This window comes from Populus euphratica, unplaced genomic scaffold (assembly GCF_000495115.2).
Source record: "Populus euphratica unplaced genomic scaffold, PopEup_1.0 scaffold20.1, whole genome shotgun sequence".
Taxonomy (NCBI): Eukaryota; Viridiplantae; Streptophyta; class Magnoliopsida; order Malpighiales; family Salicaceae; genus Populus; species Populus euphratica.
In genome coordinates this window covers 2588864-2615319 of record NW_011499854.1, presented here as the reverse complement: position 1 = coordinate 2615319, position 26456 = coordinate 2588864, and the positions used below count along the sequence as shown (strand labels likewise).

General features: G+C 34.4%; 4 protein-coding genes across 6 annotated transcripts in view; 2 read left to right on the top strand and 2 right to left on the bottom strand.

Annotated features, from left to right (window-relative positions):
- The first annotated feature begins 3720 nt into the window (after positions 1-3720).
- On the top strand, positions 3721-10175 carry LOC105122704 (TBCC domain-containing protein 1). 3 transcript variants are annotated; one of them, XM_011021967.1, is made up of 10 exons: positions 3721-4374; positions 5207-5327; positions 5387-5412; positions 5675-6058; positions 6603-6707; positions 7199-7339; positions 7879-8082; positions 8475-8567; positions 8763-8874; positions 9771-10175. In XM_011021967.1, exons 1-10 carry the CDS (start codon positions 3871-3873, stop codon positions 9812-9814), a joined length of 1734 nt encoding a protein of 577 aa, XP_011020269.1. In that variant the 5' UTR covers positions 3721-3870; the 3' UTR covers positions 9815-10175. The 3 variants fall into 3 exon arrangements, with proteins under 3 accessions (XP_011020269.1, XP_011020268.1, XP_011020267.1); XM_011021966.1 differs by having other exon boundaries at positions 5381-5412; XM_011021965.1 differs by having other exon boundaries at positions 3722-4374; positions 5375-5412.
- A 640-nt stretch (positions 10176-10815) lies between these two features.
- On the bottom strand, positions 10816-13642 carry LOC105122703 (Rhodanese/Cell cycle control phosphatase superfamily protein). The gene is made up of 6 exons (XM_011021964.1): positions 13423-13642; positions 12549-12799; positions 12320-12470; positions 11452-11537; positions 11251-11355; positions 10816-11163 (listed from the first exon to the last, which is right to left on the bottom strand). The coding sequence occupies exons 1-6, from the start codon at positions 13464-13466 to the stop codon at positions 11093-11095; spliced, it is 708 nt and encodes a 235-aa protein (XP_011020266.1). The 5' UTR covers positions 13467-13642; the 3' UTR covers positions 10816-11092.
- A 2623-nt stretch (positions 13643-16265) lies between these two features.
- Positions 16266-20434, bottom strand: OEP16-3 (Mitochondrial import inner membrane translocase subunit Tim17/Tim22/Tim23 family protein). Its single transcript, XM_011021963.1, has 3 exons — positions 20335-20434; positions 19698-20044; positions 16266-16720 (listed from the first exon to the last, which is right to left on the bottom strand). Exons 2-3 carry the CDS (start codon positions 20026-20028, stop codon positions 16572-16574), a joined length of 480 nt encoding a protein of 159 aa, XP_011020265.1. The 5' UTR covers positions 20029-20044; positions 20335-20434; the 3' UTR covers positions 16266-16571.
- Positions 20435-21955: 1521 nt separating this feature from the next.
- LOC105122701 (CDK5RAP3-like protein) overlaps positions 21956-26456 on the top strand; it is a 6455-nt gene continuing 1954 nt past the window's right edge. The window contains exons 1-9 of the mRNA XM_011021962.1: positions 21956-22207; positions 22292-22426; positions 22510-22604; positions 22698-22792; positions 22896-23031; positions 23126-23275; positions 23400-23966; positions 24188-24396; positions 25201-25333. Of these exons, the coding sequence (XP_011020264.1) occupies positions 22147-22207; positions 22292-22426; positions 22510-22604; positions 22698-22792; positions 22896-23031; positions 23126-23275; positions 23400-23966; positions 24188-24396; positions 25201-25333 (1581 nt within the window). The 5' untranslated portion in view covers positions 21956-22146. The remainder of the gene's footprint in view (positions 22208-22291; positions 22427-22509; positions 22605-22697; positions 22793-22895; positions 23032-23125; positions 23276-23399; positions 23967-24187; positions 24397-25200; positions 25334-26456) is intronic.

Sequence of the window (26456 nt, the reverse complement as noted above, 5' to 3'; positions counted from 1 at the left end):
AATTGCTAGACAACATGTTAAATTCAGAAACTCAAATTGTTTAATAAAATTCCAAGTTGTTATTTATATTAGTTTTTAATATTAAATGTGAAATACTGTGTTCTAATCATGGAACAAAAAAAAAGGTATTTTCAAAAGTTAACTTGCGTCTGAAGTAAGATACAGACATCCCCGACGTGTGTTCTAAGGTCACAGTACAGCACTGTAATTTCAAAGAATGTCCAGGGTTTACGTGTCCTTCATTGAGGTAGGTTTCATGGTAAACACGTGCGGTTGAAGGTGTTAGCAATATATTAAAGCCGTACGAGGGCAAAAGGACGAGTAATGCAGTGGTTGGCTTGTGCTTTTTATTCACAGGTGTCTTTCATGCTCACCAAGAGAGAGATTCCGTTGCTCGAAGGATCACCGCAGCCGGCATTACAAGCAAGAGCATCTCTCTAAAATGTCCATTTGTCACAGGGGATGATGGTACAGAGAGTACAGTTGGCTTTGCAAGAACGCAAGACAAATTAAAGCTTCCCTACAGCGGAGCCATGGTTTTGGAGTTTTGCCTGGTGTGTTTTCTTAGATCTGTGAGCTAGGTATTTTATACTGCTGAGAGGACGTTGTTAGTTCGGCTGGTTTCTTGGCGGGATCCAGTTGCACCCTGGCTCGGCTGGTTTCTTGGCGGGATCCCGTTGCACCCTGGCTGCTAACGGGAATGGGGGTCCCCGCCACGCAGCAGGGTTCCGGCCACTTACTTTCTAACGTAAAAAAAAATGATGAGCAAAACATTGAGATTTAAATAATTAACTGTGTTTAATAAACTTAATTAAATGAATAATATGATTAAAAAATCAACAATAAATAAATTGAACCTATCAAATATTCATTCTTATGCATAACATCCAAATAATTTTATGGAAAAGAAAGTAAAAAAATTTAAAGAAAAAATAATTTATAAAAAAAATCCTACATTTATTATGAAATTGACCAAAGATAAAGTATTTAACATAAATAATAATATTTTATAGGATCAGACTTAGATTAATTTTTAATATATGAAAATAAACTAGAACAAGATAAATTCCTGTGAGCTGTAAAAAACTCTCCCGAAACTCTAAGACAAAAAAAGATTAAAAAAAAACGTTAAAACTTATTAAAAAGCAATGAAACTTAATCCAATGCAAAACAAAGAAAACAGTATATGTTTTTTTTTCCGGTAGCTGCATGATTTTATAATAATGGTTGTTTTTAAAATGGTTTTTATTTAAAAATATATTAGAGTAATATTTTTTTAAAAAATTAATTTTAATATTAGCACATCAAAATAATTTAAAAAAATATATATAAAAAATTAATTTAAAATAAACAATATCTTAAGATAAAAAAAATATTAACAATATTACAGGAGTAAAGTTTTGTACGCGGAGTAAAAAATCACGAACGCAGTCGGTCCGCTTATCCTCTGACACTCCCGGCACCAAAAACTTCAAAATGCAGTGAGATAGATGGAGACTTGCATGGAAAGTGGCGTTAAAAATACTCGACGATGATGCCCTTTCCATGATTGACTCACAGAAACCACCATATTTTGTCGAGACATATCTGTAATGGAAGGCAGATACAAAGGCGTGGTGTGCTCAACAACCAATTAATATTAATATATTAAAATAAAATAAAAATATATCAATTTAAAATTAATAAAAAAAAATATTTTTTTAAATACCTTTAAAATACAAAAATAAACATTCCTAAATTATTCCATTAATTTCTTTCCCTGTCAATAATTGACCTTTCCGACCATCTAAATGGAGATTTGCTCTATTTATAATTTTATATTCGAGTTTTTAGTTGCTTACATGATGATCGTTGTTTTTAATTGTTTATATGATAATTATTAAAAACTTATATAATTATTAATTTTAAAACTCGTAGAATTAATTATAATATACGATAACTGATGTAAATATCCAGGTTAACCTAAAAAATAATTTAACTCTCTCCATATCGATAATTGACAATCATCTCTCTCCTTATCAATAATTCAATAATTGACAATCTTCTCTCTCCTTATCAATAATTCAATAATTGACAATCTTCTCTCTCCTTATCAATAATTCAATAATTGACAATCTTCTCTCTCCTTATCAATAATTCAATAATTGACAATCTTCTCTCTCCTTATCAATAATTCAATAATTGACGATCTTTGTTACAGAGTCTTTTTCATGAGTTTTCTTTTCTTTTTTCCATGTTAATTTGATATCGAATAGTGACCTTAGCAAGAACTTGACCTATGTCTGCAGGTCATTGGTCTATTGCTGAGATGTTAACTGGTCACCGCGGGCCATGTTCATTTTATTGTTTTATAGTGCTCGCAAGCCCACACATGCATTGCCATCTATTTTATTATTATTTTAATATCATATTTGTATATTGTATTTTCATTTTCATTGTATCATTTTTATCAACTGATGCACTGATATCGTTCAGAATTAACATGTGTTATATTTCCATAACATAAAATCTTTGTTGATATACATTTTGATCCCTAATCTTTTTAATTGTTTTTACCCTAGTTCATATATCTTAGTTTTTTCCTTCAAAAAAAGTCTTAATTGATTTTTTTCTCGTTGTATTTTACAGCAAATATAATCTAGCTCTTGACATTATCTCTCAGTCAAGTTCTTACATGTTAAATTATAGACCTTGTCAAAAAATTAATTATAGATACATCATATTATAAAAAATAAAAATTCAATAAATTGTAATAATATGAATCATGATAAAAAATTAAATTGAATGCAATGAAACAAAGTTATTATAAAGTTTTGAGACTGATATATTAATTTGAGATATAATTCATTCCTGTAATATTATATATTCTTATAATTTTTTAATTTTTTTTACTTTTTTTGACTCAATTTTTTCAGGTTAAAAGAAGGGAAATTATTTTTTAAAATAAATAAGAAAAAAATAATATATCATATTTTATTTTTTTAAGAAATATAAGACACAGGGACCAAATTGATTTTTTAAAAAAATAAAAGGACTAAAATGTACATGTCATGTGAAATTTTTTAATGTTATTAATAAAAAATAACATATATAAATGATATTAAGATAAAAAATAGTGAAGGAATCTCTTAAAAAAAATAGAGGGATGTAAAAAAGCATTAATATGAAATTGAGCGTATTTAAGGCACGTATTGTATAGTCTCGTTGGTGGGTATGGTTAGGCCTAGAAGTCACAAACCGATCATAAGTTCTCACTTGGACTTGACCCAGAAGTTCTAAAAACCCATGGATGTGCGCAAAGGCTCTGGAGCCTCTATGGGCATGGAACCATAGCCAGCTAGAGATCCTTGATGTTGTCAGACCCGAGGCTTTAGTTTTAGGTCTAACATCACAGGACTGGCCTGGATTTGGGTCCAAATAATTTATGGGAAGTGCTAGAGACAATAGCTCCATAGTCAAAAGATGGCTTAGAAATTGGTAACTCGTTATAACCTTTTTATCTTCAGCAATTTAAAAGGAGTCACTGATAAAACTTTTCCATTGCATAAAAAAATGGCCACTTTTATTTATTATAACAATTTAAAAAGAGTCACTAATAAAAAAAAATTCTGAAAAAACTAAATGCTCAATAAAGACTAAATAAATAACAACTCTTAGACATGTCACAATCTGATTGTCTTAGCGTCAGATTGATCAAATAAAATCTCGCCACGCAGCTTTTCCTCATGCATGTACCCGCACTGAACCGCAACCCTCACTCTCCTTCTTTCCCTCACAGGACCACCATCCATCGTTACTCAAAGATCTCCAAACACACAGAAGGTACTAATCTCTCTCTCTCTCTCTCTCTCTCTAACTCTCTTGAAAACCATGACAACAGAGACAACGTCAACGCCCGACCCGAATACAAATCCTGCTCCTGCTCCTGCTCCAACTCCAACTCCAAACCCGAATCCAAGCTCCCTAATCCACCCACGCCGGGAGCCATTCGAGCACGGACTCTTACCAATCCCCAAACTAATCTTCCCTGACCCGACCCCAACCCTAATACAGCTCAAACAACAGCTCTCTACTCACAACCGAGTCAACTCTTCCTTACTCGCTGACTCTCTCCAGATCTCCACCGACCACGCGAGGCTGATTCTCGACACGCTCGCTTCGGTTCTGCACTCTGATTCCGACCCGCTTGTAAAAGCCCGGTCCGATGAGGTTGATTCGGCTGGTGCCGATTTGCGTGATCTGATATTGTTTCTATACATTCAGTCTTACAAGAAATTGTTGCCGAGAACGCATAAAGATGCCGCTTCTGTTGCTGATGTTTGGCCGTCGACTTCAGCTTTTGATGGTTACCTGTCGGCTTTATCGCCGCTTCAGGTATTGTTTTTGAAATTAGAGGGATTGATTTGGTTAATTTTATAAATGCTGGTGTTTTTTAAGATTATTATGTTTATTAGGAGTATAATTGTCGTGTCTATGAACAATTGGATGGAAATCTTTTTCAATTATATAATGTGATAACATTTAGGAAGGGTTAATGCGTTTCATATCATAATGATCATTGCAATCAAGAATGTGTTTTTAAAATTTTGTGTAGGATACAGTCCGGACCTCACTTACTGCCACGGGTTCATGTAACAAGTTATGAATTTATGTTGATTCCATTCTTGACCCTTTTATCTCGGATTCTACAAAAAATGATCTTGTTTTTTGAATTTCTGGTTTGAGAGATTAGATGATAGGTTTTGTACACTATCTGGTATACAGCCTCATTCTGTAGAACTATACGGTTAACAAATGCTCTTAGTATTCGCTTTTTATGGTGGGTTGACTAGACTTTATATGTTGTTGGGGCCATGTGTTTATTTGTACTAAATTAGATAGTTGAGTTTGAGTTCCATCCAAAAGACTCAAGCCTTGTGGCATTCTCAGCTTTATATATTAATCATCTATTGTTTATTTATTCGATTTGGGATAGGTTCTCTAATAGTTTGCAATCTTAGATTCGTCAACTTTTGCTAATGCCTTTGATGTTTAGAATGCTGCAAACCAATCCTAGTTTGAAAAATCTCCAAATTGTATGGATTAAATTTTGTTTTGTTTGCATGAATCTAATTTAGTCTACTTCAACCAAAATCTGAAATTGGTGTTTAAATTTTGATTGTATCTTGTTTATGTTGATTTTTAATTGTTGTTTCTTTGATTGCAGCTTGTGCGTAGCAACAACCGCCGGTTTATGCCATCGCAGGCAGATGAAGAGGCTCATCAGTTGTCCTACCTGCAAAAGCACATGGCTAACATTCTCTCTCTTTTGGCAGAGCCTGTGGAAGGTAGCACATGGCTAACATTCTCTCTCTTTTGGGAGAGCCTATGGAAGGAGAAGGGGAAGGGGAAGGAGAAGGAGAAGAGTCTCTGGTTTGTAAAAATATTTCTCAGTAGTTGGTTAAATAGGAACATTTATATGTTTTGCACGCATGCTCTAGGCATTATAACTTTCTCCTCATGAAAGTAGATTTCCAGAATAAATATGATTTGGTAAATGTTTTAAGGCAAAGTTGTGAAATTTTATTGACACATATTAATGCTTGGATCTCTTGGTGTCTTCATAATTTGTTTTCTGCTTGTTGGTTTCTTTTTCATCTGGTTTTAATTTGCTACTTTAACTGCGCTTTATTAGGTTTTGTCTATGGAAGGATTCGAGCACCTTGGATTTCTTCTTCAATTTGGTGACAAAGGATCTGAAGTAGTTACCTTAAGCCAAGCTGCCCCATTTTTTGCCAATTCAGATCCAGACATGCCTGCCGTTCCTGCTCCTGCTACACAAGTCCATGACTGGATTTCACAGAATATAGCATCTGCTTTGGAACATATTACTGAAAGAATTTCTGCAAAAGAAAATGGGCCAGCCAATTCATCTGATTCTGATGTAGCCATGACTGATGCCTGTACAAGTTCTATCAAGACCCCACCTAGTGCTAGGGGTTCATGTTTTATCGAGGGGATCTCCAAGTCATCATTTGTAAAGCAAGCATCAGATCTTAAAGGTTCTTCTTCTGTAAAGGTTAGCATTGTAATGGATATTCATCGTCCCATCTCTGTTCCTTCATGAAAATAACCAGATAGCATTTTTGTGAACTTATCATTTCTCAATTTGAAGCTATTGCTTCTAACAGGGATTGTTAAGGATATGTGGTGGATTTTTGAGCCTAGTTCAATACAATTCTGCTTGACTTAAAAGCATGTATTTTTCCCTTAAAATGCATGGCAGGTTTAATCCTTGGTATGTTAACATGCAAATCGCGTCATTAAAACTTAGATTAGCTTGTAATGCTGATGGGATTTGACTTTATGAATTTGCTTATGAAGTTTGGTCATGGATATGCCTGGCTTCTCTGAGATTTATGTGTTGTCTGAACCAATTTGCACCATACAATGTTGATATGCTATCATGTGTTACGATCTCATGAAGAGAAAAGAGCCCTTCCTTGACCATTGTTTTGGTGAACATTTCTTTGCTTGCTTTGTCCATGCAGCATAGTTTAAAATTTTTATGCTTCAAGTTTGTATTGTTTTTTGGCCATTTTGACACTGTTGTGTGTTTGCAGGTTCTGAATTGCCATGATTCCATCCTTTACATCTTAGCACCTTTGAGATATGCTACCATTTATGGATGCTCTGATGCTACTATAGTCCTTGGAGCTGTTGGCAAGGTAGTAACAAACACTTGGTTTTTGTGAGTACTGACTGTTTCAGTCACCTAGTGTTCATATCTGCTGGAAATCTTTCTCTTGCGGTTTAGTGACCAAATGTACCTCCTTTGTTAAATGAGAAATCGAATGGTATAAATTTCTTAACAATTGATTTTTCACCACATTGCTGTCTATGAGTGTATGTGCAAGTGTGTATGGCATTATCATCTATTGCGTTTAGCATCTGTAGTTCTTATTAACTCTTCATGTGTTGATGTACCACTTGATATTTATGTGAATAATATTTAACAAGGAATCTGTAGTTGTCAATATTCTATATGGAGAGTGTACCTTTCCACATTCCTTCAACTGCTGTATCTTTTCCTAGTAGCCATTACTCTTGGTGAGTGATTAGCCTTGTAGCGTGTGCCTTCATCAACTCATGTTGAGGGTTATGGGTTATTTCTAGGTACAAAAATGATGATGTGTTTGTCTTTCAATGTCTTTTACAGGCTGTAAGGATTGAACATTGTGAGCGAGTTCATGTTATTACAGCAGCTAAACGAGTCTGCATTGCCAATTGTCGTGAATGTGTGTTCTTTCTTGGGGTAAATCAACGACCACTAATTGTTGGTGATAACCATAAGCTACAGGTGAGCTTTTGACCATCCTCTTTTTGTGCCGTAAACTGTTAGCTGTCATGGCTGTTATAATATTCTGCGTTGTAAATTACAGACTTACAGAGGAGAGAAGTTTCTTGGTGATGCAAGTGTCCACATACCTCTCATGTCTGGTTTTGAATATAAAGAAAATTTACTCATGATTGGACCTCAATGTGGTTTTCTAGATTCTTTTTAAGTTTGGTGATTAAATTAATTTAGTTCTGGAGCCTTTTGCAATTTGCTGGTATATTATTGTATTGGTTATTGCTAGATGTGGGCCTGCAAAAGGGAGATGTGCACAAGCTGAACTCTTTAACCGTACTCTTGAACACATGCGTACTGCTATGATGTGATTTGTTTATTGAAAAAAATGAAACCTCTGTACTTTTGCATCCTATTAAGCAGTTTGCTCTGTACTTTTGCATCCTATTAAGCAGTTCGTTGGCTATAATTGAACATCCTTTCTGCCTTATATTTTTCAAGTACTAATGAAGATTGACACTATAAGCATTCTGTTAAATTTTAATTAGGTGGCACCGTATAATACATTTTATTCAGAGTTGGAGGAGCACATGGCTGATGCAGGCATTGACGCAACCATCAACAGATGGGATGAAACTTTGGCCTTGGGAGTGGTTGATCCCCATGATTCATTATCCCACCCTGCTGGTGTCTCTGATTTTCAAGCTGAACCAGCTGCGCGGGTAGACCCTGACCAATTCACGAACTTTCTGGTATAATTTATACATTCTCTTTTTAATTTACTGAAAATTGGTGTGTTTGTTTGTTTAAACACCTTTGTTGATTTCACTATTTATTTTCTGTTGAATCTCACATTTTTTAATTTGATCTTCTGCAAGTATGTGAAGTTTGATTTCCAGATTATTTGAAATTATCATTTATTGTTTTTACTTCTTTTGCATTCTATGTTGTTACCTGTACTTCTTTTCTTTTTCTTTCTTTTTTTTTGCCCCTTGGGTTTTTGGGGATGGAGGTTGGGTATTATTGACTGGGGTCACTTTCTCTTCCTTTTTGAACATCCATCACATGGAATTTCATGTTTCTTTTTGGGTTAATTTTACTTTTGAAAACATTCACATGCATTTTCCCCGTCCTGATTTAACAGATTCCCAATTGGTTTGGAGCTGAATCTCCAGGGTCAACCAAAGACAATCCATTTCAATTACCCGAGGCTTACATGGCATCTCAGCAGAGAAATGTACGTGGACTAGCACTCAAACTGATTATAACAAGATGATCTTTCCTGGAGAATCATTTATAATAAGATGATAGGAGAGCTATACAATTTTATTTTTTTTAGAGCTGCTTATAGTCCATGAGTTCCCTTGCCAGCATATTAAAATTGCTAGTTTTTGGTGTTCGATTATGTGTAACGCCTCTTTATCTTTTCCAGCAAAAGAATTTGGCAGAGACAAAGAAATTATTGAGGGAAGCTCCTCTTGAAGAAAATCAAAAGCGAGAATTGTCAAGTGCACTCCACCTGTTATTTAAAGACTGGTTATATGGTAATAATTACCTTAGTTCTTGTTATTTCCTCATTAATATAGTAATATGCTAGAAATGTAGATGTTTGATTCAACCATCATAAACTTCTCAAATATTCTGAAATCAAAAGTTGACATATACAAATAGACCTACACGTATAGTCGTATAGATAGATGGAGACACGCGCGCGCGCACACACACAAATATGTGTAAAATATTCTGAAATCAAAAGTTGACATATACGAATAGACCTACACGTACAGATAGATGGAGACACACGCCCGCGCACACACACACAAATATGTGTAGGTGTATGCAAGTATATAAGCATCTTGTTTCCTTCATTTAGTTTTATTCATGAATATGATTTTTTACACATCTATGCTAACAGTCTTTGTAACATGATGCAAAGATATTCTAATCATTTGCATATCCGTGTTCATTGATACTGATCATAAAACATAATAGAATATTATTTTTCAGTATTCATAGTGTTATAGCTTACACGGTTTATTAGTTTTTGAGGAAATGTATTAGCTTTGATCATGGGGTCTACTTTTCAATCAAGTTTGTTTGCTGAATGGAATATCCGCTGTTCGAGGGATCTAGGATAAGATTATGATGTTATTGAAGTTCAAATTAGGTTTATGTGAAATTTCATCAAAAGGTTTGAAAAGTAGAATTGGAAGTATCTCATCCTGGGTTTAAGTGGGGAAGTGCTTGTCCCAGACCTAACAATACTTGTCTGTACTCACTTCATCCTTTATAGATTATAAACCTAACAATACTTAGCAACTCTGCATTTGTTACTGTATGTTATTGAATGTGAAACTGTGTGTATAGTAAAACAAACCTATAAGATGTTTCTGCTAACAATTGTAAAATATTGAGTTGTCATCGCTTTATTATGCTACAGCTTCAGGAAATGTCAGACAGCTTTACTGCCTACAAGGCGATTGATGTCAAATGATGGATGATTATGTGGTGCCATCGAGGATGACTTCGGGTGCAATCAAGGATGGTTTTGGAAGCTTTTTCGTGTTGTTTCTGTTTCAATGGTATCGTAGACAGAGGCAGCAGAGAATCAACCCTATTTACTTTGATAATTCGGAGTGGACATCTATCCTTATTTGGTAGTAGATAGAGGTATCAGAGAATCAACCCTGTGCGCTTTGATTCTTTGCAGTGGACATTTATCCGGTAACATTGGTGCCTAAAATGCGCTGTCTATGCTAATCTAATTGTAATAATTTTTGGAAAGGAAATTTGACTGTAATAGTTGTTGATTTAGGTTCACAATCATGCTTAGTTGGTTCTAATATATGTACTGTCAGAAGTTATTTTGCAGAGTGATTTTTACTTGAAAAAAATATGAAAATAATTTTTTTTTTAACATGAATATCTCAATATAATAAAAAAACACTAAAAAATATTAAGTAATTTGTTTTTGGTAAATGGACTGCGATGTTAAATGAAATATGAAATCAGAGTTATTTCTTGGTACGAGGGTCTTGTGTTTGCTGCTGAGTAAGAGACGGGATCTTGGACACTGTTGATATGGCAACATTGGCGGGTTAAAAATTGTAACTTTCATAGAAAGTGAAAGCATGCCTTCAATTTTGTTCTGGTTCTCAGCTATACATTTTTACTGCGTGGTATGTTTTTCACTGGGCAGAAGTAGGAAATGTACAATAGTTTTTGATGGATTTAATGATCTTCAATTTATAGATGATTTGTTAGAGTATGCATTTTACTCTGCCCTTCTTAATTTTTAATGTGCTTGTTTTTTGTTATAACATGTCTATTTAATATTTTTTTTGAAAAAATATCAAATTAATGCTTTAAGTGTTTTTTCAATGGTTTTGATGTAGCATGTTATATATATATATTAAAAAACACTTTTAAAAACATTCTACATCACAATTATTTTTCCTTTTCAAATAATAAAGAACAATCTGTAATTTGTGAAGACTGTCCAGCGTTCTAATTTTCATATCAAAGCTGTTCATGAATGGTAGACGAACGAATCCGCGAGGTTTGGAAATTCATTGTTGGTTCTTAATTTCCGATGTGCTTAATCTTAAAAAAATTTACATGACCACCGACCTGAATCAACGTCCTTAACTTCTCTCTCTTGTTCATTAGGATATTGTGCTGCTGGAATTGAGCACCTACATTCCCTGGATCATGTCACCGTTTACACTTGCAAAACTTGAGATTATCAAAAGGACTAGCTAACTAGCTCGACGGGGCTAGTTGAAGCAGCTTTTCTGCTTGCTCTGGGAAGAAGGTGATGAACAGATATGCACCTATACGCATTAGATAGTCAGAAAGGAGGAATTGCTGTAAGGGCTCAACAACATCATCATGTAAGCTCTACAAGTTGTTGGACTTACAGATAAGTACAGTTCCAAGTACTGCTGAGATCTTGCCTTGAATTGTGATCAAACCAGCTTTGCCAGCATCTTGCAACTCAGTAGAACCTTCAGAATCAAATGTTCCTGAACAAAAAGAAAAATAAAACCCTCGTTTCCCTTGCTTTGCATACATTACAACTGCTTTGCTTGACAAAGAAGGGTTGGCACCAGAGTTTTAACCTGGTTTTACAGATTGAAGCCCTGATGTCACACATGCTACATTCTTGAAACCAGCTGCCTCTAATTTGTTGGCTGCAGCAGTAGACCTTGACATTAAAAGGAAACTGAGTCGTGTCATATAGTTTCCAGGCAAGGCAAGTTCAGAACAGTGAAACCATGAAAAACTTAAGTGATAAGAGAGGAGATATGGTGCTGCAAGTTACACTGGAAAACCGCGATACTATCTCTCAATAGAAAATGATTGGATAAGAACTTAGGAAGCACAAGGAGAGATAAAATTATGAGTAAAAACTAATTTCTACGCCATGATGGATCTTCAGACCCCAAGATAGGTAACCAGGAAAACATTTTGTCATCTCTCTATTCCCCGTTACTAATTTCTTATCGAATGCCCCTCTTCTAGAGCAACTTCAATCAAACATCTCCTCACCTGTGCTATCAATGGTTTTGCTTGAAGATTTTGAACTACAGGAGACCTAACTGTGGTATGGAATCTTGAACTTCATCTTCCAGACTTTCTAAGAAATTAAGTTCACTCTAAAACATTTCTGGGCTCTTAACATATAAACAATCTATATATTAAAGACATATATTCTTGACATATCACCGAATTAAACTCCTTGATAGAATTTACACCTTTCTATTTATCTACACTGCTGCATTCCACGAAAATCTATATCATAAAAAGGGACACCAAATAACAGAACTCCAAACGAAACACAATTGCGGCTTCTCTGAATCTCTTAATTCAAGGACCCTCAAACTGGTACTATAAAAATATGCACAGCAAAATTCCTAGAGCAAATACCAATTGAAAAATACTTCTGCGTTATTTGGTCATGCCATCAGTGGCAGAACAATAACTGACCTTAATCCTTCCTGACATACAATTAACAGTTTACTTTGAGGTGAAAGCTGACTCTGCACAGAGTCCACAAATTTATCATTGAGCTTAGTAAATGGCAAGCCGAAGAACAAACCGGAGAAATTGTTGTGCACAGTTCTTTTTATTATTGTACCTGCAGAAAATTATTCTAAGGGAATGAACAAACAAGAACATAAATCAGCAATGGAAACTACAAAGGAAGAGGTTTTACCAAAGTCATTGTCTTGGTTCTCGATAAAAAGAGGAACATGATAGCATGATTTTATATGAGCTCGTTCATATTGAGTTTTGTCTCGTACGTCAAGCACAGCATATCCCTCATCCGTTACAAGTTTCTTTGCTTCATCTGGATTCACAAAATTCACTTCTGCTCTAATTCCAAAATTTCTCCAACGTTTTGGTTTTCCCCGGATGGTTCTTCTATGATGAGTGTCAAATTCCAACCAAGATGTCCCGAAATTACTGAAATCACACCCACAATCCCTTATTCCCGTGTTCATAATTATCTATTTCACTTCTATAAATGTCGAATAATTTTTTTTTCATCTACTCGTGCATTCACTTATTTCAGGCAATTTTTTTGTAGCTACAAAATACAAGAAAAGGTCCAAAATCTCCTTCGGCTCTTGAGAAAAATATACTATAAACAGACAGACTATTAGTCTTCCTCTATATTTAGTCTCCAAGAGCGACATGATCATTTGAATAGTTGGGCTGCAATAGTGTTGAAACTCGGAAACCCAAAGGAGGAGGACAAAAAAAAAAAAAACTTTGGATTAATCAATGTTTTTCCAAAATCCCATGAATCTTCAAAACCAAAGTGGGAAATAGGAGTAGTGAAACATAAGAAAGGTTGGGATTGTTTTGTAATGTTCTACACATCAAGGCAACATCTAGAATTCAACAATAAACTTCTTAATCTTAAGCTTTCAAACCAAAACATCTTCTTTTTGAAAACTTTTATTGGAAAAGTGAACCATATTAGCATGCATGCTGCCTATTCTTAAAGAAATTATAAATAAAAAGGCTGTGGATTTGCATAGTAGAAAAAAGTGCTAAAAAAAAGTGAGAACAATTTATATTACCTTCTTGAGGAGAGAGTTAAAGCACAAGTAGCTATTCCCGCCATTCTTGGTTTGCAGTTCTACTGCTTGATTATCTCCAACTCTCTTTCGCTGTCTCTGTTTCTGTCTTGGCAACTTCGAGTATCAGTTGATTTGCTGGCATGGCCTCATGAAATTGGGAGAGGCAATGGGTCTCTGCCACGTGGCACCGCAGAAGGGATATATTTCCAGATCTCCCGGCTCTTTTAGTTAATTCGGTTCATTTTTCCTTTGTATAAGAAAAAATGTGCATTCAACATTGGGCCTAGCCCAAAGAATATAAGCCTAAGAAGTGATCCAGTAGAGAATCCAATCACGGGCCATTAATACACCACACTCCATTGCAGTTTAATTAATTAGCCAGCTCCATAAATGTTGGAAAACGAGAGTGGGGACTATATAACAATGAATCCCCAAAGAAATATGAGAGTAGGCACAATAATTTTTATTGCAGTGTGTTTGCCATAACATTTATAATTTTTTATAACTGTCATTTTTACTTGGAATTTTTTTAGTATTACAATAGTGAAGATTTTTTATCATATTTTTTACTTAAAAATATATGAAAATAATATATTTTTATTTTTTAAAATTTATTTTTAATATTAACACGTGAAAATAAAATAAAAATATAAAAAATATTAATTTAAATCAAATAAAATATAAAATTTTTAATTTTTTTATAATACTTTTAAAATATAAAAACAAACAAACATTCATAAAAATCTACACACACAAAGGAGGTGAGCAGCTCTTTAATCAAGCAAAGACAGTCGAAGGAAAAAACCATCACCCCCAAGTTCACATCAGAAAAAGGCCTTGTTTTGAAGTGGAAAAATGGCTAGACACGTAGATAAAGGCTTTGCTTGACGAGATCAAGGAGACGGCTTCAAAGACAAAACAATTAGAAATATTCATGGTTCTATGGTAACATTGGATTTTACTGATGATACATACAATTATAGGAGCCCAATTAATGACTTCTTTTCAATCTTCGAAGAGCAAAGACGGAGCAGCAATCCCAGCATTCTTAACAAGATGATCCACTGTTGCATAGAACCTAAAATCCATGATTAATTATGCAGCTTAAAAGCTTATTGCTGTCATCGCAAAAAGTCTTGTGAAGCCACAACACAGCTAAATTCTTACTACTCCAGTTAGTTATGCTCAGGCTTTAATATTTGTGCACACCATCATGTGAAATTCAAACATGCAGAAATCTAAACGAAAATGTATCGAGAATTCTTGCTGCACTGCTAATTCTTCAAAACAAATGAGAAACATTCAGTTTACTCAAACAGGCTAGCTCAAGGATACTTTCTGTTTAACAAGAAAATCTAGTTTATGCATGCATGCTTACGTTGGCCAAAGTGGTTCCATGTCTCCTCAACAATTCGTTTGCAGTCTTCAACCTTGGCAACATCCGCACAAACCACAAAAAGAATCCGGTGATCCCTGTTTTCGGGCTTTATCAGCCACTAATCCAAGATTGTCTAGCCTCTCTTCTTGCAGCAAGGGCTAAACGAGCTCCTCTACTCGCGTACTCATAAACTAGATGCTAATCATGGCCACCAGACGACGACGACAACTATATCAACACCGCAAAACCTTACTAGGAAAAATCCCTCAAACTCTAGAGATATTTATGAGATTAATACCGACCTCACCAATGCTAGAAGATACTCCAGTGATGAGTGCAAATTTTCCTGCCAAGTTTTCACTGAATACGGATCTTTTTATTTAACTTCTCTTAATTTGCATTCTTCACTTATCTTTCTGATTGACTGGTAGGTTTAGGTTCCGACGAACTTGTTAAAAACAATTATCAACAACGATAGACCAAAAGGAGTTATTACAAATAGTTCAAAGTTGTGATTTGACTGATGAGAATTTTGGATGTTTAAAACTGAGGTAATAGTTGTTTTTTAATTACTTTTTATAAAAAATATATATTAAAATAATATTTTTTTTATTTTTAAAATTTATTTTTAACATCAACATATTAAAATAATTTAAAAACACAAAATAAATATTAATTTTAAATAATTTGTTTTAAACACAAAATAAATATTAATTTTAAATAATTTTTTTTTTTAAAAAAACATTTTAGTCAACCTCCATTCCAGTCATTCATGTCGCAATTCTAAAAGTGTAGTCACTGACACGAGTTCTTGACTAATAGAACTTATGGATAAGAATGGTTGTTTGCTTTAAGCACCAGTCATGTAAGTTCAACGAAAAGTTTGTGAAATCAAATTACTTGCATCACTCGCAGAGGGAAGGTCGAAATGGGGTTCTTCTCGTCCATCTGTTGCTGCTTTTATCGGCCTACTCGCGTAGCCAGTGATGGAGTGCTTGGAGCGGCGAGGCAGCCTCTCAGGTCAAATTTCATTGAATCAGATGTTCGAGCACCAATTCTAGTTCCACACTTCCCTGTGAATTCGAAGTTCTCTCGTTTGTAAGCAGCAGTCTTGTTCACTCTCAGCGTCTTGCCATCTTGCACAACGTTCATGGAGTAAGATGATAAGTTTGCACTCTCTATTTTGAATCATGTAAATTGTAAGATTCTGCTGCTTGTTTAAAAAAGCTATGTACCGATGATTCAGGTTGTTTGAATCTGGAATCAACGAAAAACTCTAGATAGGATCAATTAAAAGATACAAGCTCGCCTTTTGTATCCAACTATCCATCATGTACTGTTTTGATGGCTCTCAGACAAAATTATGAATATCGAGTAGGATGGAAACTGTACTCCATAAGAAATCACATAATTTGAATAAAAAAACTCCCAGGTTTTTGCTACGTTTGCATAATGGGAAAGATGATTATGTAAATCACACCTCTACCACTTTTCAGAAGTAGCTTAACCATTATTGTTGTATCTGTTTCGATTTGGTTAATGACAAAAGCAGTTGTCTCAAACTGGGAAAAAAATAATCATGTAACAGTGACTAAACTGCCGAAACATGTTTATTCAAATCATCCATCCAGACCTCAAGGTAAAATTCAAGAAAAGAAGATCCACGAGTATGATTTCATCTCCAAAAACATACAGGCAATTCAGCATACATCTATAACCACTCTCCCATCAACCTGCCAATATCTTCATTTTTGCCAACAGTGTTGAAAAACTATCCCTCAACCGCAGATCTTTTCTTGGTAGTGTAAGGATAATACTCCTTGCCAGTGTCCATTCTCGTGGTCTGACCTCCAGCATCAATGACTGCAGAAGTAACAGCAAGCGCTGCTCCAGCAGCAATAGCATTTTTTATGTTTCTTCCTGCAAACGGGTAAGGAATCAATTGAATCATGTAGCAACCATAACAGTTCAACACAACAGGAGGGCAGAACAGACATGGCTAGCATGCAGCAGAAAATCAATCATGTGCTAAAAAAGACCAGACCATGAACAGGTAACTTGTATGCTCTTTGAAATCGTCTAATTTAAGACCAAGAAATGGGAGGGAAAAAAAACATCATTCAGACATAAGTTCATAATATAAGACCACAAGAAGAGAGATTGCAAAATTTAACATGAACTTTGAAAATTTAAAATTATGATCTCTCCCAGCCCCTCCCATTTCTCGAAGGAACATGCATGTGCATGGAATATACATGCCAGCCTTCAAAATCTCTAGGGTTGGAAGTAATGAGGGGGCTGCCAAAGATTAACTAATATCTTTTATCACGGACTCACGATAAACAAAACAAAAAAAAATGTTAGTAGATTTGAAGGATCAACTGCTTCTGATGTTTGAAGATAAGACTTTTACAAGTGTTTTTTTCTTCAGATCAGATATTTTCTCTCTGACATGAACCACGAAACCTGGGAATTCTGAGCCACTAACCTATTAGCCTCATATCCATTTCCCTAACACAGTCTTCCATCCCATCTAGAATTTATCAGCATTATTGTTTCACCTTTTATTTTCCAAAATTCTGAGGAAAGATAGAAAATCAATTTCTTTTCTCAAGCACATGAATTCAGGAAGGATAACCGTACCAATGATGATTGAAAATAAGCTAATTTGTGCAAATCTAGAGATGGTATAAATAATGGAAAAGAAAAACATTAAAATTTCGTTACTGCTGTCTCCAGTTTACTTATTGCCACCATTGACAAATTCACAAGGTTAAAAGGCCAATATTGAGTATGTATGACCACCACAAAAAATTTCTTGTAATAAACTGAATCAATAAAAAGATTAAGGTTGATTAATAACTAGATTTGTCAAGTTCATAAGAGGTTAAAAAGCATCAAACAAATACACAAAACTTCAATACTAAGATCTAGTTTTTAATATCCAACTCTTGGTTATTCCATTTTAAATCCCCATCGGATTAATGCAGTCCAGAATAAATCCACCCACATCCACTCCACAAATATGAGATTCTATAGGATATATATGGTCATTTATAATGGCTCACACTATAAACTCAAGGATTAAGCAAGTGACAAACAAGGAAACCTCATAACCAATTAACTGTTTTCTCTTAAACATAAAAGTTCTTCTTTATACAGTACTTGGAAACTGAAACATAAAAGTACTTTATCCAGTACATGGGAATAAATGCCTCAAAAGGATAATATCTACCAATAACGCAGAAACAAAGGTGAAACACCACCAGAAAAGAAGAGAGAAGAGTCAAGAGTGAAAACTGATGAACAACAGAGGCATTCCTTGAACGTTTTTTCTTCTGCCATCTCATCTTTTTGTTTCTTAATTTCTCTCTTCTTCACTTTTTTGAGTGAAGACTTAAGAACAACTGACTCTCCATGTTATTCCTTCTCTCTTTTCTGTTATGCTGCCGAGATTTCTACTAAGTTATATCATATATAAATTTGTATATCATAGAGGTTGAGAGCTTTGGCTCATTTGGGCATGCACCTCAAGCATCTTTCAGGCTTGGCGCTTTTTAGCATCTTTTGCCTTTGCAACACTGACTAGGATACACAGCATACAACCAGCACAAAATTCCAGAATGAAATAGCTTGCCTAACAAATCAAAGACATGTTCAAGCTGCTTAGGAAACATATTTTTCAGTCACCAAACTTTTAATAGCAGCCTTTTCATCCACTAATTACATCATATAAGATTTTTATAGAGCCCTTTTATCTCCTTTGACAGTAGATAGTAGAATTACAAATATGACTCTCTCACCACTCTCAAAATAAAAGAAAGCTCTTGATAAATAAATAAATAAAGCAAGCTTAGAAACTTTGAAGAGTTAGTTTTGCTACCCAACAAGTTGGACTGAAATATTGATCAAATATATCAATATGCAATTGAATTTCCTAAGCAATACTTTCCTCAGGAAGCTCTTGCAACCAAGCTCAATGGCGCTAACAAAGACAGATAAAAATAACACACAATAACCCTCACCTTTGAAGCCCTGTACAGGAGCTCTTGCGAACAAACCACCCACAGCTCCATTATGTCAACTCTCAAACCAAAATCACAGAACCTCAACTCTAGACCAGTTTACAGCATCCTATACTATATTTAGTTCCCTTTCAGATCCCCTCTAGATAGATGAAGCTTCAGATCCACCAATTTGCATCCTCTGTAAGTACTAGGTCCTATATGCAGGCATTTCTAATTGGTTGCACTATAAACACCAGATTATGCAAGTGACAAAAAAAGAAACCATAGCTCAGGAAAACAAATGCTTTTCCTCTGGAAAATAAAAGTTCACAATTATCCAGTATGCGAAATGAAAACACCTCAAAAAGATACAATGGGGCAATGATGCATGAAGTTACTAGTGTACCAGGATGCCCATATGTTCATTCTAATCAACTTAAGTTCCATTCTGTAGCAGTTTCCCCATCAGCTAATCAAAGGCATTTTCCAGCTTAAAACCCACTACACTTGATATGTCTTCTACCACTCACCACACGTGAAGCAAAATTATGTCTTCTACCACTCACCAGTCATGAAGCAAAACAATATCTGTTACCACTCATTTGCTTCATTAACAAAGATGGCCAGTAGGATCAAGGCACATATATAATTTTACCGTGTCCATTAAAGAAACAGTAAATCTCTCAAGAAAGAAAGCAAGTTTTCAAAATTTGAAAAGTTAGTTTTGCTTCAGGGTAAGTTAAAAGAAACGTCAATAGAATACATCTACATAAGATCAAATTTCTCAATGCACTGCTTTCCACACCAAGCCACACACTGTCATGCTTGATAACTCTAACAATGAAACAACATAAAAAAAAGCATCAATACAAAGTAACAATAATCCTTACCTTTAAATCCTAGAATGGTAGATCCAGCAACGAAACCACCAACAGCTCCATTAATAAAATCTCTCTTCATCCTATAATGCTGCACAAGCTGCTCAACACCAATGTAAACACCACCAATAGCAGCAAAAGTCACGCCATGGTTACCCATCATCTTGATTGTTCTTATCAATCCAGGAAGCGCAACACTTTTCTCAACACGAGGCACATCATGCCAAGTTGCAACAATAGTCCCCCATATAGTTCCGGAGACCAAACCCATAGTCGCACCCTTGATAGTTTTCATCATCGGAGTATCATCATCCTCCAAATACCTCTTTTCTGATGGATCCATCACTAATATATTCTAACTGCGTCCCACCCCAAAATCACAAACAGAACCAAAAGTTAGCATTTCCCACCACATTATAAAAAAAAATTGATCTTTCAAGAGAAATTGATGGGCCAGTTGAAATCACTTATTAGTTAGAAGAAAATGAGAAGCAGATGATATAGAGACTGCTTGATAAGTGAAATCAGGCAAGGCAAAATCAGATTTGAGAAACTATAGTAAACCCTAGAGAAATTAATAATTGATGGATAAAAGCGAATTGGAGAGCTAATTGATTTGCTAATTAGATCTCAAAAAATTGAAACTTACTTTTCTGATTGCTGTTCTATTCGAGGAAGCAAAGGAGAGGGAGAACTGCACAGAAGAGTGGAGATTTTGGGGGAGTCGGAATCATCATCTATTGCTTGTGTCCCTACGTCAGCTAGCTTAGTCCATATTTACCAGATTACCCTCCCTCTTGTCAAATATTTGCTTTTAACGGTTCATTTTATTTGAAGATTATTTATTTATTTATGTAATTGTTTGTTTAATAGATATCTTATATTCTAGCATAAAATTTAAAACTTAAAGAGATGATGTGTTTACGCCTGATTTTGTTTGTTTACGGAGATATCTTAACATTCCAGCAAGTATACAATTTAAAGATGAGTATCGTTAATGTTGAAATAATATATTTTGTAAAATGTATGATAAACTTATATATAACAGAAAAAGGATAAGCAATAACGAGAGCATTGTTACTTGTTATTATGTTATTTTATTTGATAAAATATTTGTTTTTACAATTGATAATTGTTAATATTAATTTATAGGACACATTAGGCTACGAATTGGATAAAAAAATATATAAATATAATAAAAATTATTTAAATCATAAAAATTATTTTATATTATTATTAAATGCAACACATCAAATTAACCCTGCAACTTTTAACTTTATTTTTTATCTAACATGATTTTACAATTCAGTTATATGGAATTTATTTAATATTACTCAATCAACTTTAATTGATATAAAAATAATCTAGTTGACTGGTAAAACAAATTAAAGATAAAATAAGAAAAAAATAATAAAATTAACTTGAAAAATATATCTCAACTCTTTACCTGATATAGATTTAAAATTTAACTATAAAAAAATTATTTTGATATAATATAATTGATTTGTGTGGTCCAATAATAACTCGCTTGATTAGTTAAAAAAAATTAAATACTAAATTAAAATAATGAAATTACTATAAAAAATCATTGAGTTTAAAATTAAATTATATAAAAAAAATTTTAATAGAAACAAGTTGATCTAAAAATAACTTGAATGATTATTAAAAAATATTCAAGGATAAAACTTAGAAAAAAATAAAATTAAAAAAATCAAAATAAAAAAATCAAAAAAATAACTTTTTATGTAAGAACAAAAGTAGAGATCCATAAAAAAACTTAATTCTTTTAGATTTGTAAAGTAATTAGTTATTATTGTAAAAACAAATATTTTAGCCTTTTATTTAATTTTTCAAATAAAAAAAAATTAAATTGTATGAATATGTGTAGGATGATCTTCCTATGTTGATAGTGAAAAAAAGAAAAGAAAATTAAATTGTATGAATATGTGTAGGATCATCTTCCTATGTTGATAGTGAAAAAAAAAAAAAAGAGAGAGAAATTTATGAACTTTTTACCCTTTTTTAAGTTAAAACATGAAAGATGGAATTTGAATTGTAGATTTATGTTTGGGCATTCTTGCAAGCTCTAATTTGACAAAAACTCTCTTTCCTATCGAACTTTTTTTCATCGAAGTATAATTTTTTTTAATTATATTTTTTGGGCAATTTAAATCGACGGGGACGAAGCCTGTGATTTATCAAGTTTAGAGGAGGGTTCTAGTCATTTCACTCAGAGCAGTCATCGTTTGCTCCATCAAATTTTTGACCCGACCCGGAACCACATAACGTGCCAAAATAAAAATAAAAAACAGGAGGGCTTAAGTTAGTAGCAGCACGCACGCAAACTGCATTCACTCAGGAATCAAAAATCCAACTCTGCACCCAAAGCACCGAAACAAAGAATTGAATTTGATTTCAATTCCACAAATTTTCGAGAAAGCAATTCAATTTCGAAATAAAAATGCAGAATCCCGATGACATCCGAAATCTTCCAATCGACATCTCATTTTCTCGTCTCGGAGGTAAAATTTCAACTCCTTTACTTGATTTCGTATTCTCATTCTCTGTCGTTTTTCTTTAATTTCGTCGTCGTTTTTATACTCAAGAATGGCTTGTTGATCGAAAACGAATCCCTGCCGATTGGAGAAAACGAATGGCATCAATAAGAGCTCGGATTTCAAAAGAATTCGCTTCGCTCCCCAAAGAAATCGATCCCTATTTCCAAACCCTAGACCCTGAAGGTTAGGTTCGTTTCGTTAATCTGTATAGTCCTGATTTACCGAGTTCATAATTACTAAATTGACACTACCATCACTATTTACAGGGATAGGGTACTTAGAGGCTAAAAATATTTATGAAATTCTTATGAAATCGAATCCAGAAAGCCGTAACATTTTTGGCCGGCTATCAGGTGCTGCTGTAAGTTAGTTATCTTTCTCTGTCTCTCTCGGTGTGCATTTTTTTTTTGTTTTTTAATATTTCTGTTGATGAAATGCTGCTATCTTTTTGTAGGGTGCTTGGGAGGCAATTGTGCGTTCTTTCGAGAAAGATTATGTTTACCTTGGTGAAGCCGCGCAAATAATCATCCAAAATGTGAATTATGAAATGTAAGCTTGCCATCTTCCAGTTTGGTTGGCTCCATAGTTTTGTTGAAGAATGTTCTGAATTTTCTTTTTTGTTAATGTGGTTTTTATTTTTGTGAATGCAAAGTCCGTATCAGAAAAAGCAGGTGCAAAAGATCCAGCAACTACTAGCGGAGCTAGAGCGCAAGGAAACTGATATAAAAAGAAGTGCAGCTCTTTCTGCGACTAAATATGTTGAGTCTTGTCAAGAGCTTGGATTGCAAGTGAGATATTGGCCTTGTTCAGTGATGGTTGTGAAATTGTATAGACATGGATATATGTGATTAATGAATTAAGTGGTGTTATTTCTCACTGTAGGGAAACAATGTGAGGGTTGAGCTTTTAGAGACTGCAAAATCACTTCCAAGCACATTTAGCAAAATTCTGGAAGTTATAAACAGTGATATCATGTCACAGGCAATAGAGTACTATTCCAACTTCGTCAAAGATGTTCATACAGAAAAGGATGTAAAGATGATGGCCTTTTGTTTTTCTTTTGAATAATTATTGCAACATTCTTTTCTTTGCATGAATTATGTTTTTATTATGAAGATTGGATTTTATTGTATTGATTAATTTCATAAAATTGCAGAAATCTTTGAGGTCAGTGTTGTTGAACTTGAAAGATATTCGTGAGAATTCTCCTTCTCTGGATGTTTGTGCTGACCCCGTGGTCCTTGATTCTTCAAATATTCAATTGGATTTGGATGAATCAAACCATGAGATAGGGGACATGGATGTTTCTGCCAATAATATTGACTGGGATATTTCTGTTGATGGTGCTGATATTGACTGGGATATTGGCACTGTAGAAGAAACAGATGATGGTGGTAATGGCTTAGGTCCTTATGAAATCGTAAATGCCAGTGACATCTCGCAGAACTCTTCACAAAATGAAGCTGTAGAATCTGGTGAGGCTCCATTGAAAAAAGAGGAAGAAAATGTTCATACTGAGATTTCTGTATCAGAAATTTGTTGGGATATTAGCGTTGAAACACCTCAAGTTGATGCAATCAATGACACTAATTTGGTAAACATGGGTTTGGAAAATCAGACATATGTTCTAGATACTATAACTCACACCCCGGGAATAAAGGAAGGCAGGAGCCAGCTTTTGGATACAGAATATCGGAATAAAATTCTCGATGATTTATATGAGGTATAGGCTAATTTTTCATATTGTAAGGCCAGTTTGGATAATGCTACTGAAGTAAGTTATTTTGTATTGGTAAATATTTTGTATCTTCTTCTTCGGGAACTAAGATGGATGATCCAGCATTAAGAAAGTCCTGAGGAACTCCCTGGTTTCTACTTATATTTTAAACTAGATTACAATTTTTGGATTAATTGTTGATATTTGCTATTAATGATTCATTTTAGATAAAAGCATTTTTGAGTCAAAGATTGGCAGAGTTGAGTAATGAAGAGACCATGTCTTTGCAACATCAAGTCCAGTCGGTTGCTCCCTTGGTGCTGCAGCAGTATACACCTGATGCTATTCATACAATGTCATCTGATGTTTCTTTGGCCATTTCTTTACTGACAAATGGGAAAACAAGAGACTTGATTATGCTTCTTAACTCTAAAAGGTACTGATAGATAATGTTAGTCGGGTTTATCATTTACAGCTTGGCAAGTGTTGTTTTTTCCATTTACTCATTAAACAAAGTTTGCAAAAGAATTTATGTATGATAGTTTTGCAAAAGTAGAAGAGTGGATGGATGAGATAAGCTGAGTGGAATTTCCTTTTGTGTTGAAACTTGAAAAAGATACTGTGGGTCAGCATGTGATGAACACTAAATAATTCTTCCTATTGCATGTGGTGAAAGGCTTGAAAATACCAAGCAATGAATGTCACTGTTTGAGAATTGCAAAACTCTGTAATCAACTGCCCAACCAGTGAAATTGTTTGTCTTGTTATTAGGCTGTAGGAATCTGTTAATGCATTTTATAATTTTGAAAATTTGAAAGTGGACCTACACTGCAAACAATCATTTGGTGTATAGCAGCCATGAAAGCAGATATTTAAATATGGGATTTTTTTTAAGTATTCTGGGAAAGGAGGTGGGGAGGTCTGTAGGTCTTTTTCTGAAGATGGTTGTTCTGGTCTTCGTAGATATGGTAAATTCATTTTTTTTCCGCTTGTGTTGATTTTCTTCTGCTAAATGTATGGCTGTGGCTGTACCTTTTAAGGTATAGGTGTTGTATTAAAAGTAGGCATGCTTTTAACCAATTTCTGTTTAGTCTACTGGTATTCTTCCAGAGGAGAGGGAGCGATGTCTTGAGGTCAAGCTCTGCTCTTTTCATCCAAAGAATAATATAAAAAAAATAGGCACATTTTTCTTTAAGATAAGTTGTAATACTTAATTCTAATGTGCTATCCTGAATTCCAGATATCTGGACAGACTAGTGAGTACATTGGAAGCAAAGAAGCATCATGAGTTGAAATTAAAAGAAGGGTTAAAAGATGTGGCTGCTAAACGCATGGAGCTTCACAATTCTATATCTTCTTCATGGCCAAAGCAGGTAGCTTTTCTTGGATAATAAAGTTGATTCTGCTTCCAGGAAAAAAAGAGAGTATTTATTGTCATAATGAGGGAAGTGCTCTGTTTGTGTCGTTCTCATGCCATTATTTTGAGTTCCCATTGCCTTCCACAAACCCTTCCATTTTTTCCGCTTCTGCTCTTTTTTTACTTCCAAATAAAAATAAAACAAGAAAAATGCATCTAGTGTTTGTTTGGGTCCATAATCCAAACTGCACATTTTTAATGCGTAAGTTAATGAATGTGAAGTTTTTTGTTTATTGGCTTTTGTGCTAACAGGTAACATGTGCATAACTTCATCATTCTCGAATCTAACAACAAAATGTCCTTGCCACACTTGTCTGTGTTCCTTGACGGTGATTGATTCCCAAGCATAACTGTTATTTTCATGGCAAGATTTCAAAATTTCGTACCACATCTCCTCTAGTATTTTTTGTAGGGGAGGGCAGTGGATACCATGAAGGAATCCTCGTGGTAACTTCACACACACACATGCACGCTAGTGATGTTCTCTAAGTCTGCTCAGGGTGGCAATTGTGATCCCTCAACTCCTGAACCACCAGGGGAATTTACAAGATAAATTTCTTTATACTTTTGCGTGTAGTCACATCCTGTACTGTTTCTTTTCATTGATGCATTCTAGTTTACTTTCACGATAATGAAAAAATATGATCCTGGTGCATATATTTGGTGAACGGTCTTTGGATAACTGTACTGAACCTCTTGATTTTACCTTGGATTTGTTTTTTTAAAAAAGACTCTCAGATGCACTCAAATCGTTTTCTTGGGTGAAAATTCTTTAGAAAGGAAATTTTTTTTAAAAAAAGACTCTAGTAGCCATGAAAGCAGATACTTTAATATGGGATTTTTTTTAAGTATTCTGGGAAAAGGAGGTGGGGAGGTCTGTATGTCCTTTTCTGAAGATGGTTGTTCTGGTCTTCATAGATATGGTAAATTCATTTTTTCTTCCGCTAATTGTATGGCTGTCGCTGTACCTTTTAAGGTATAGGTGTATTAAAAGGTGTTGTATTAAAAGTAGGCATGCTTTTAACCAATGTCTGTTTAGTCTACTGGTATTCTTCCAGAGGAGAGGGAGGGATGTCCTG

Coding starts and splice junctions, on each gene's coding strand:
- LOC105122704 (XM_011021965.1), top strand. CDS start 3,871: ATGACAACAGAGACAACGTCAACGCCCGACCCGAATACAAATCCTGCT. Junction 6,708..7,198: donor TCCTTGGAGCTGTTGGCAAG/GTAGTAACAAAC, acceptor TGTCTTTTACAG/GCTGTAAGGATTGAACATTG. Junction 8,875..9,770: donor ATTTAAAGACTGGTTATATG/GTAATAATTACC, acceptor ATTATGCTACAG/CTTCAGGAAATGTCAGACAG.
- LOC105122703 (XM_011021964.1), bottom strand. CDS start 13,466: ATGGCGGGAATAGCTACTTGTGCTTTAACTCTCTCCTCAAGAAG. Junction 12,471..12,548: donor GAACCAAGACAATGACTTTG/GTAAAACCTCTT, acceptor AATTTTCTGCAG/GTACAATAATAAAAAGAACT. Junction 11,356..11,451: donor GCTTCAATCTGTAAAACCAG/GTTAAAACTCTG, acceptor CTTTTTGTTCAG/GAACATTTGATTCTGAAGGT.
- OEP16-3 (XM_011021963.1), bottom strand. CDS start 20,028: ATGGATCCATCAGAAAAGAGGTATTTGGAGGATGATGATACTCCGATG. Junction 16,721..19,697: donor TACCATTCTAGGATTTAAAG/GTAAGGATTATT, acceptor ACCCGTTTGCAG/GAAGAAACATAAAAAATGCT.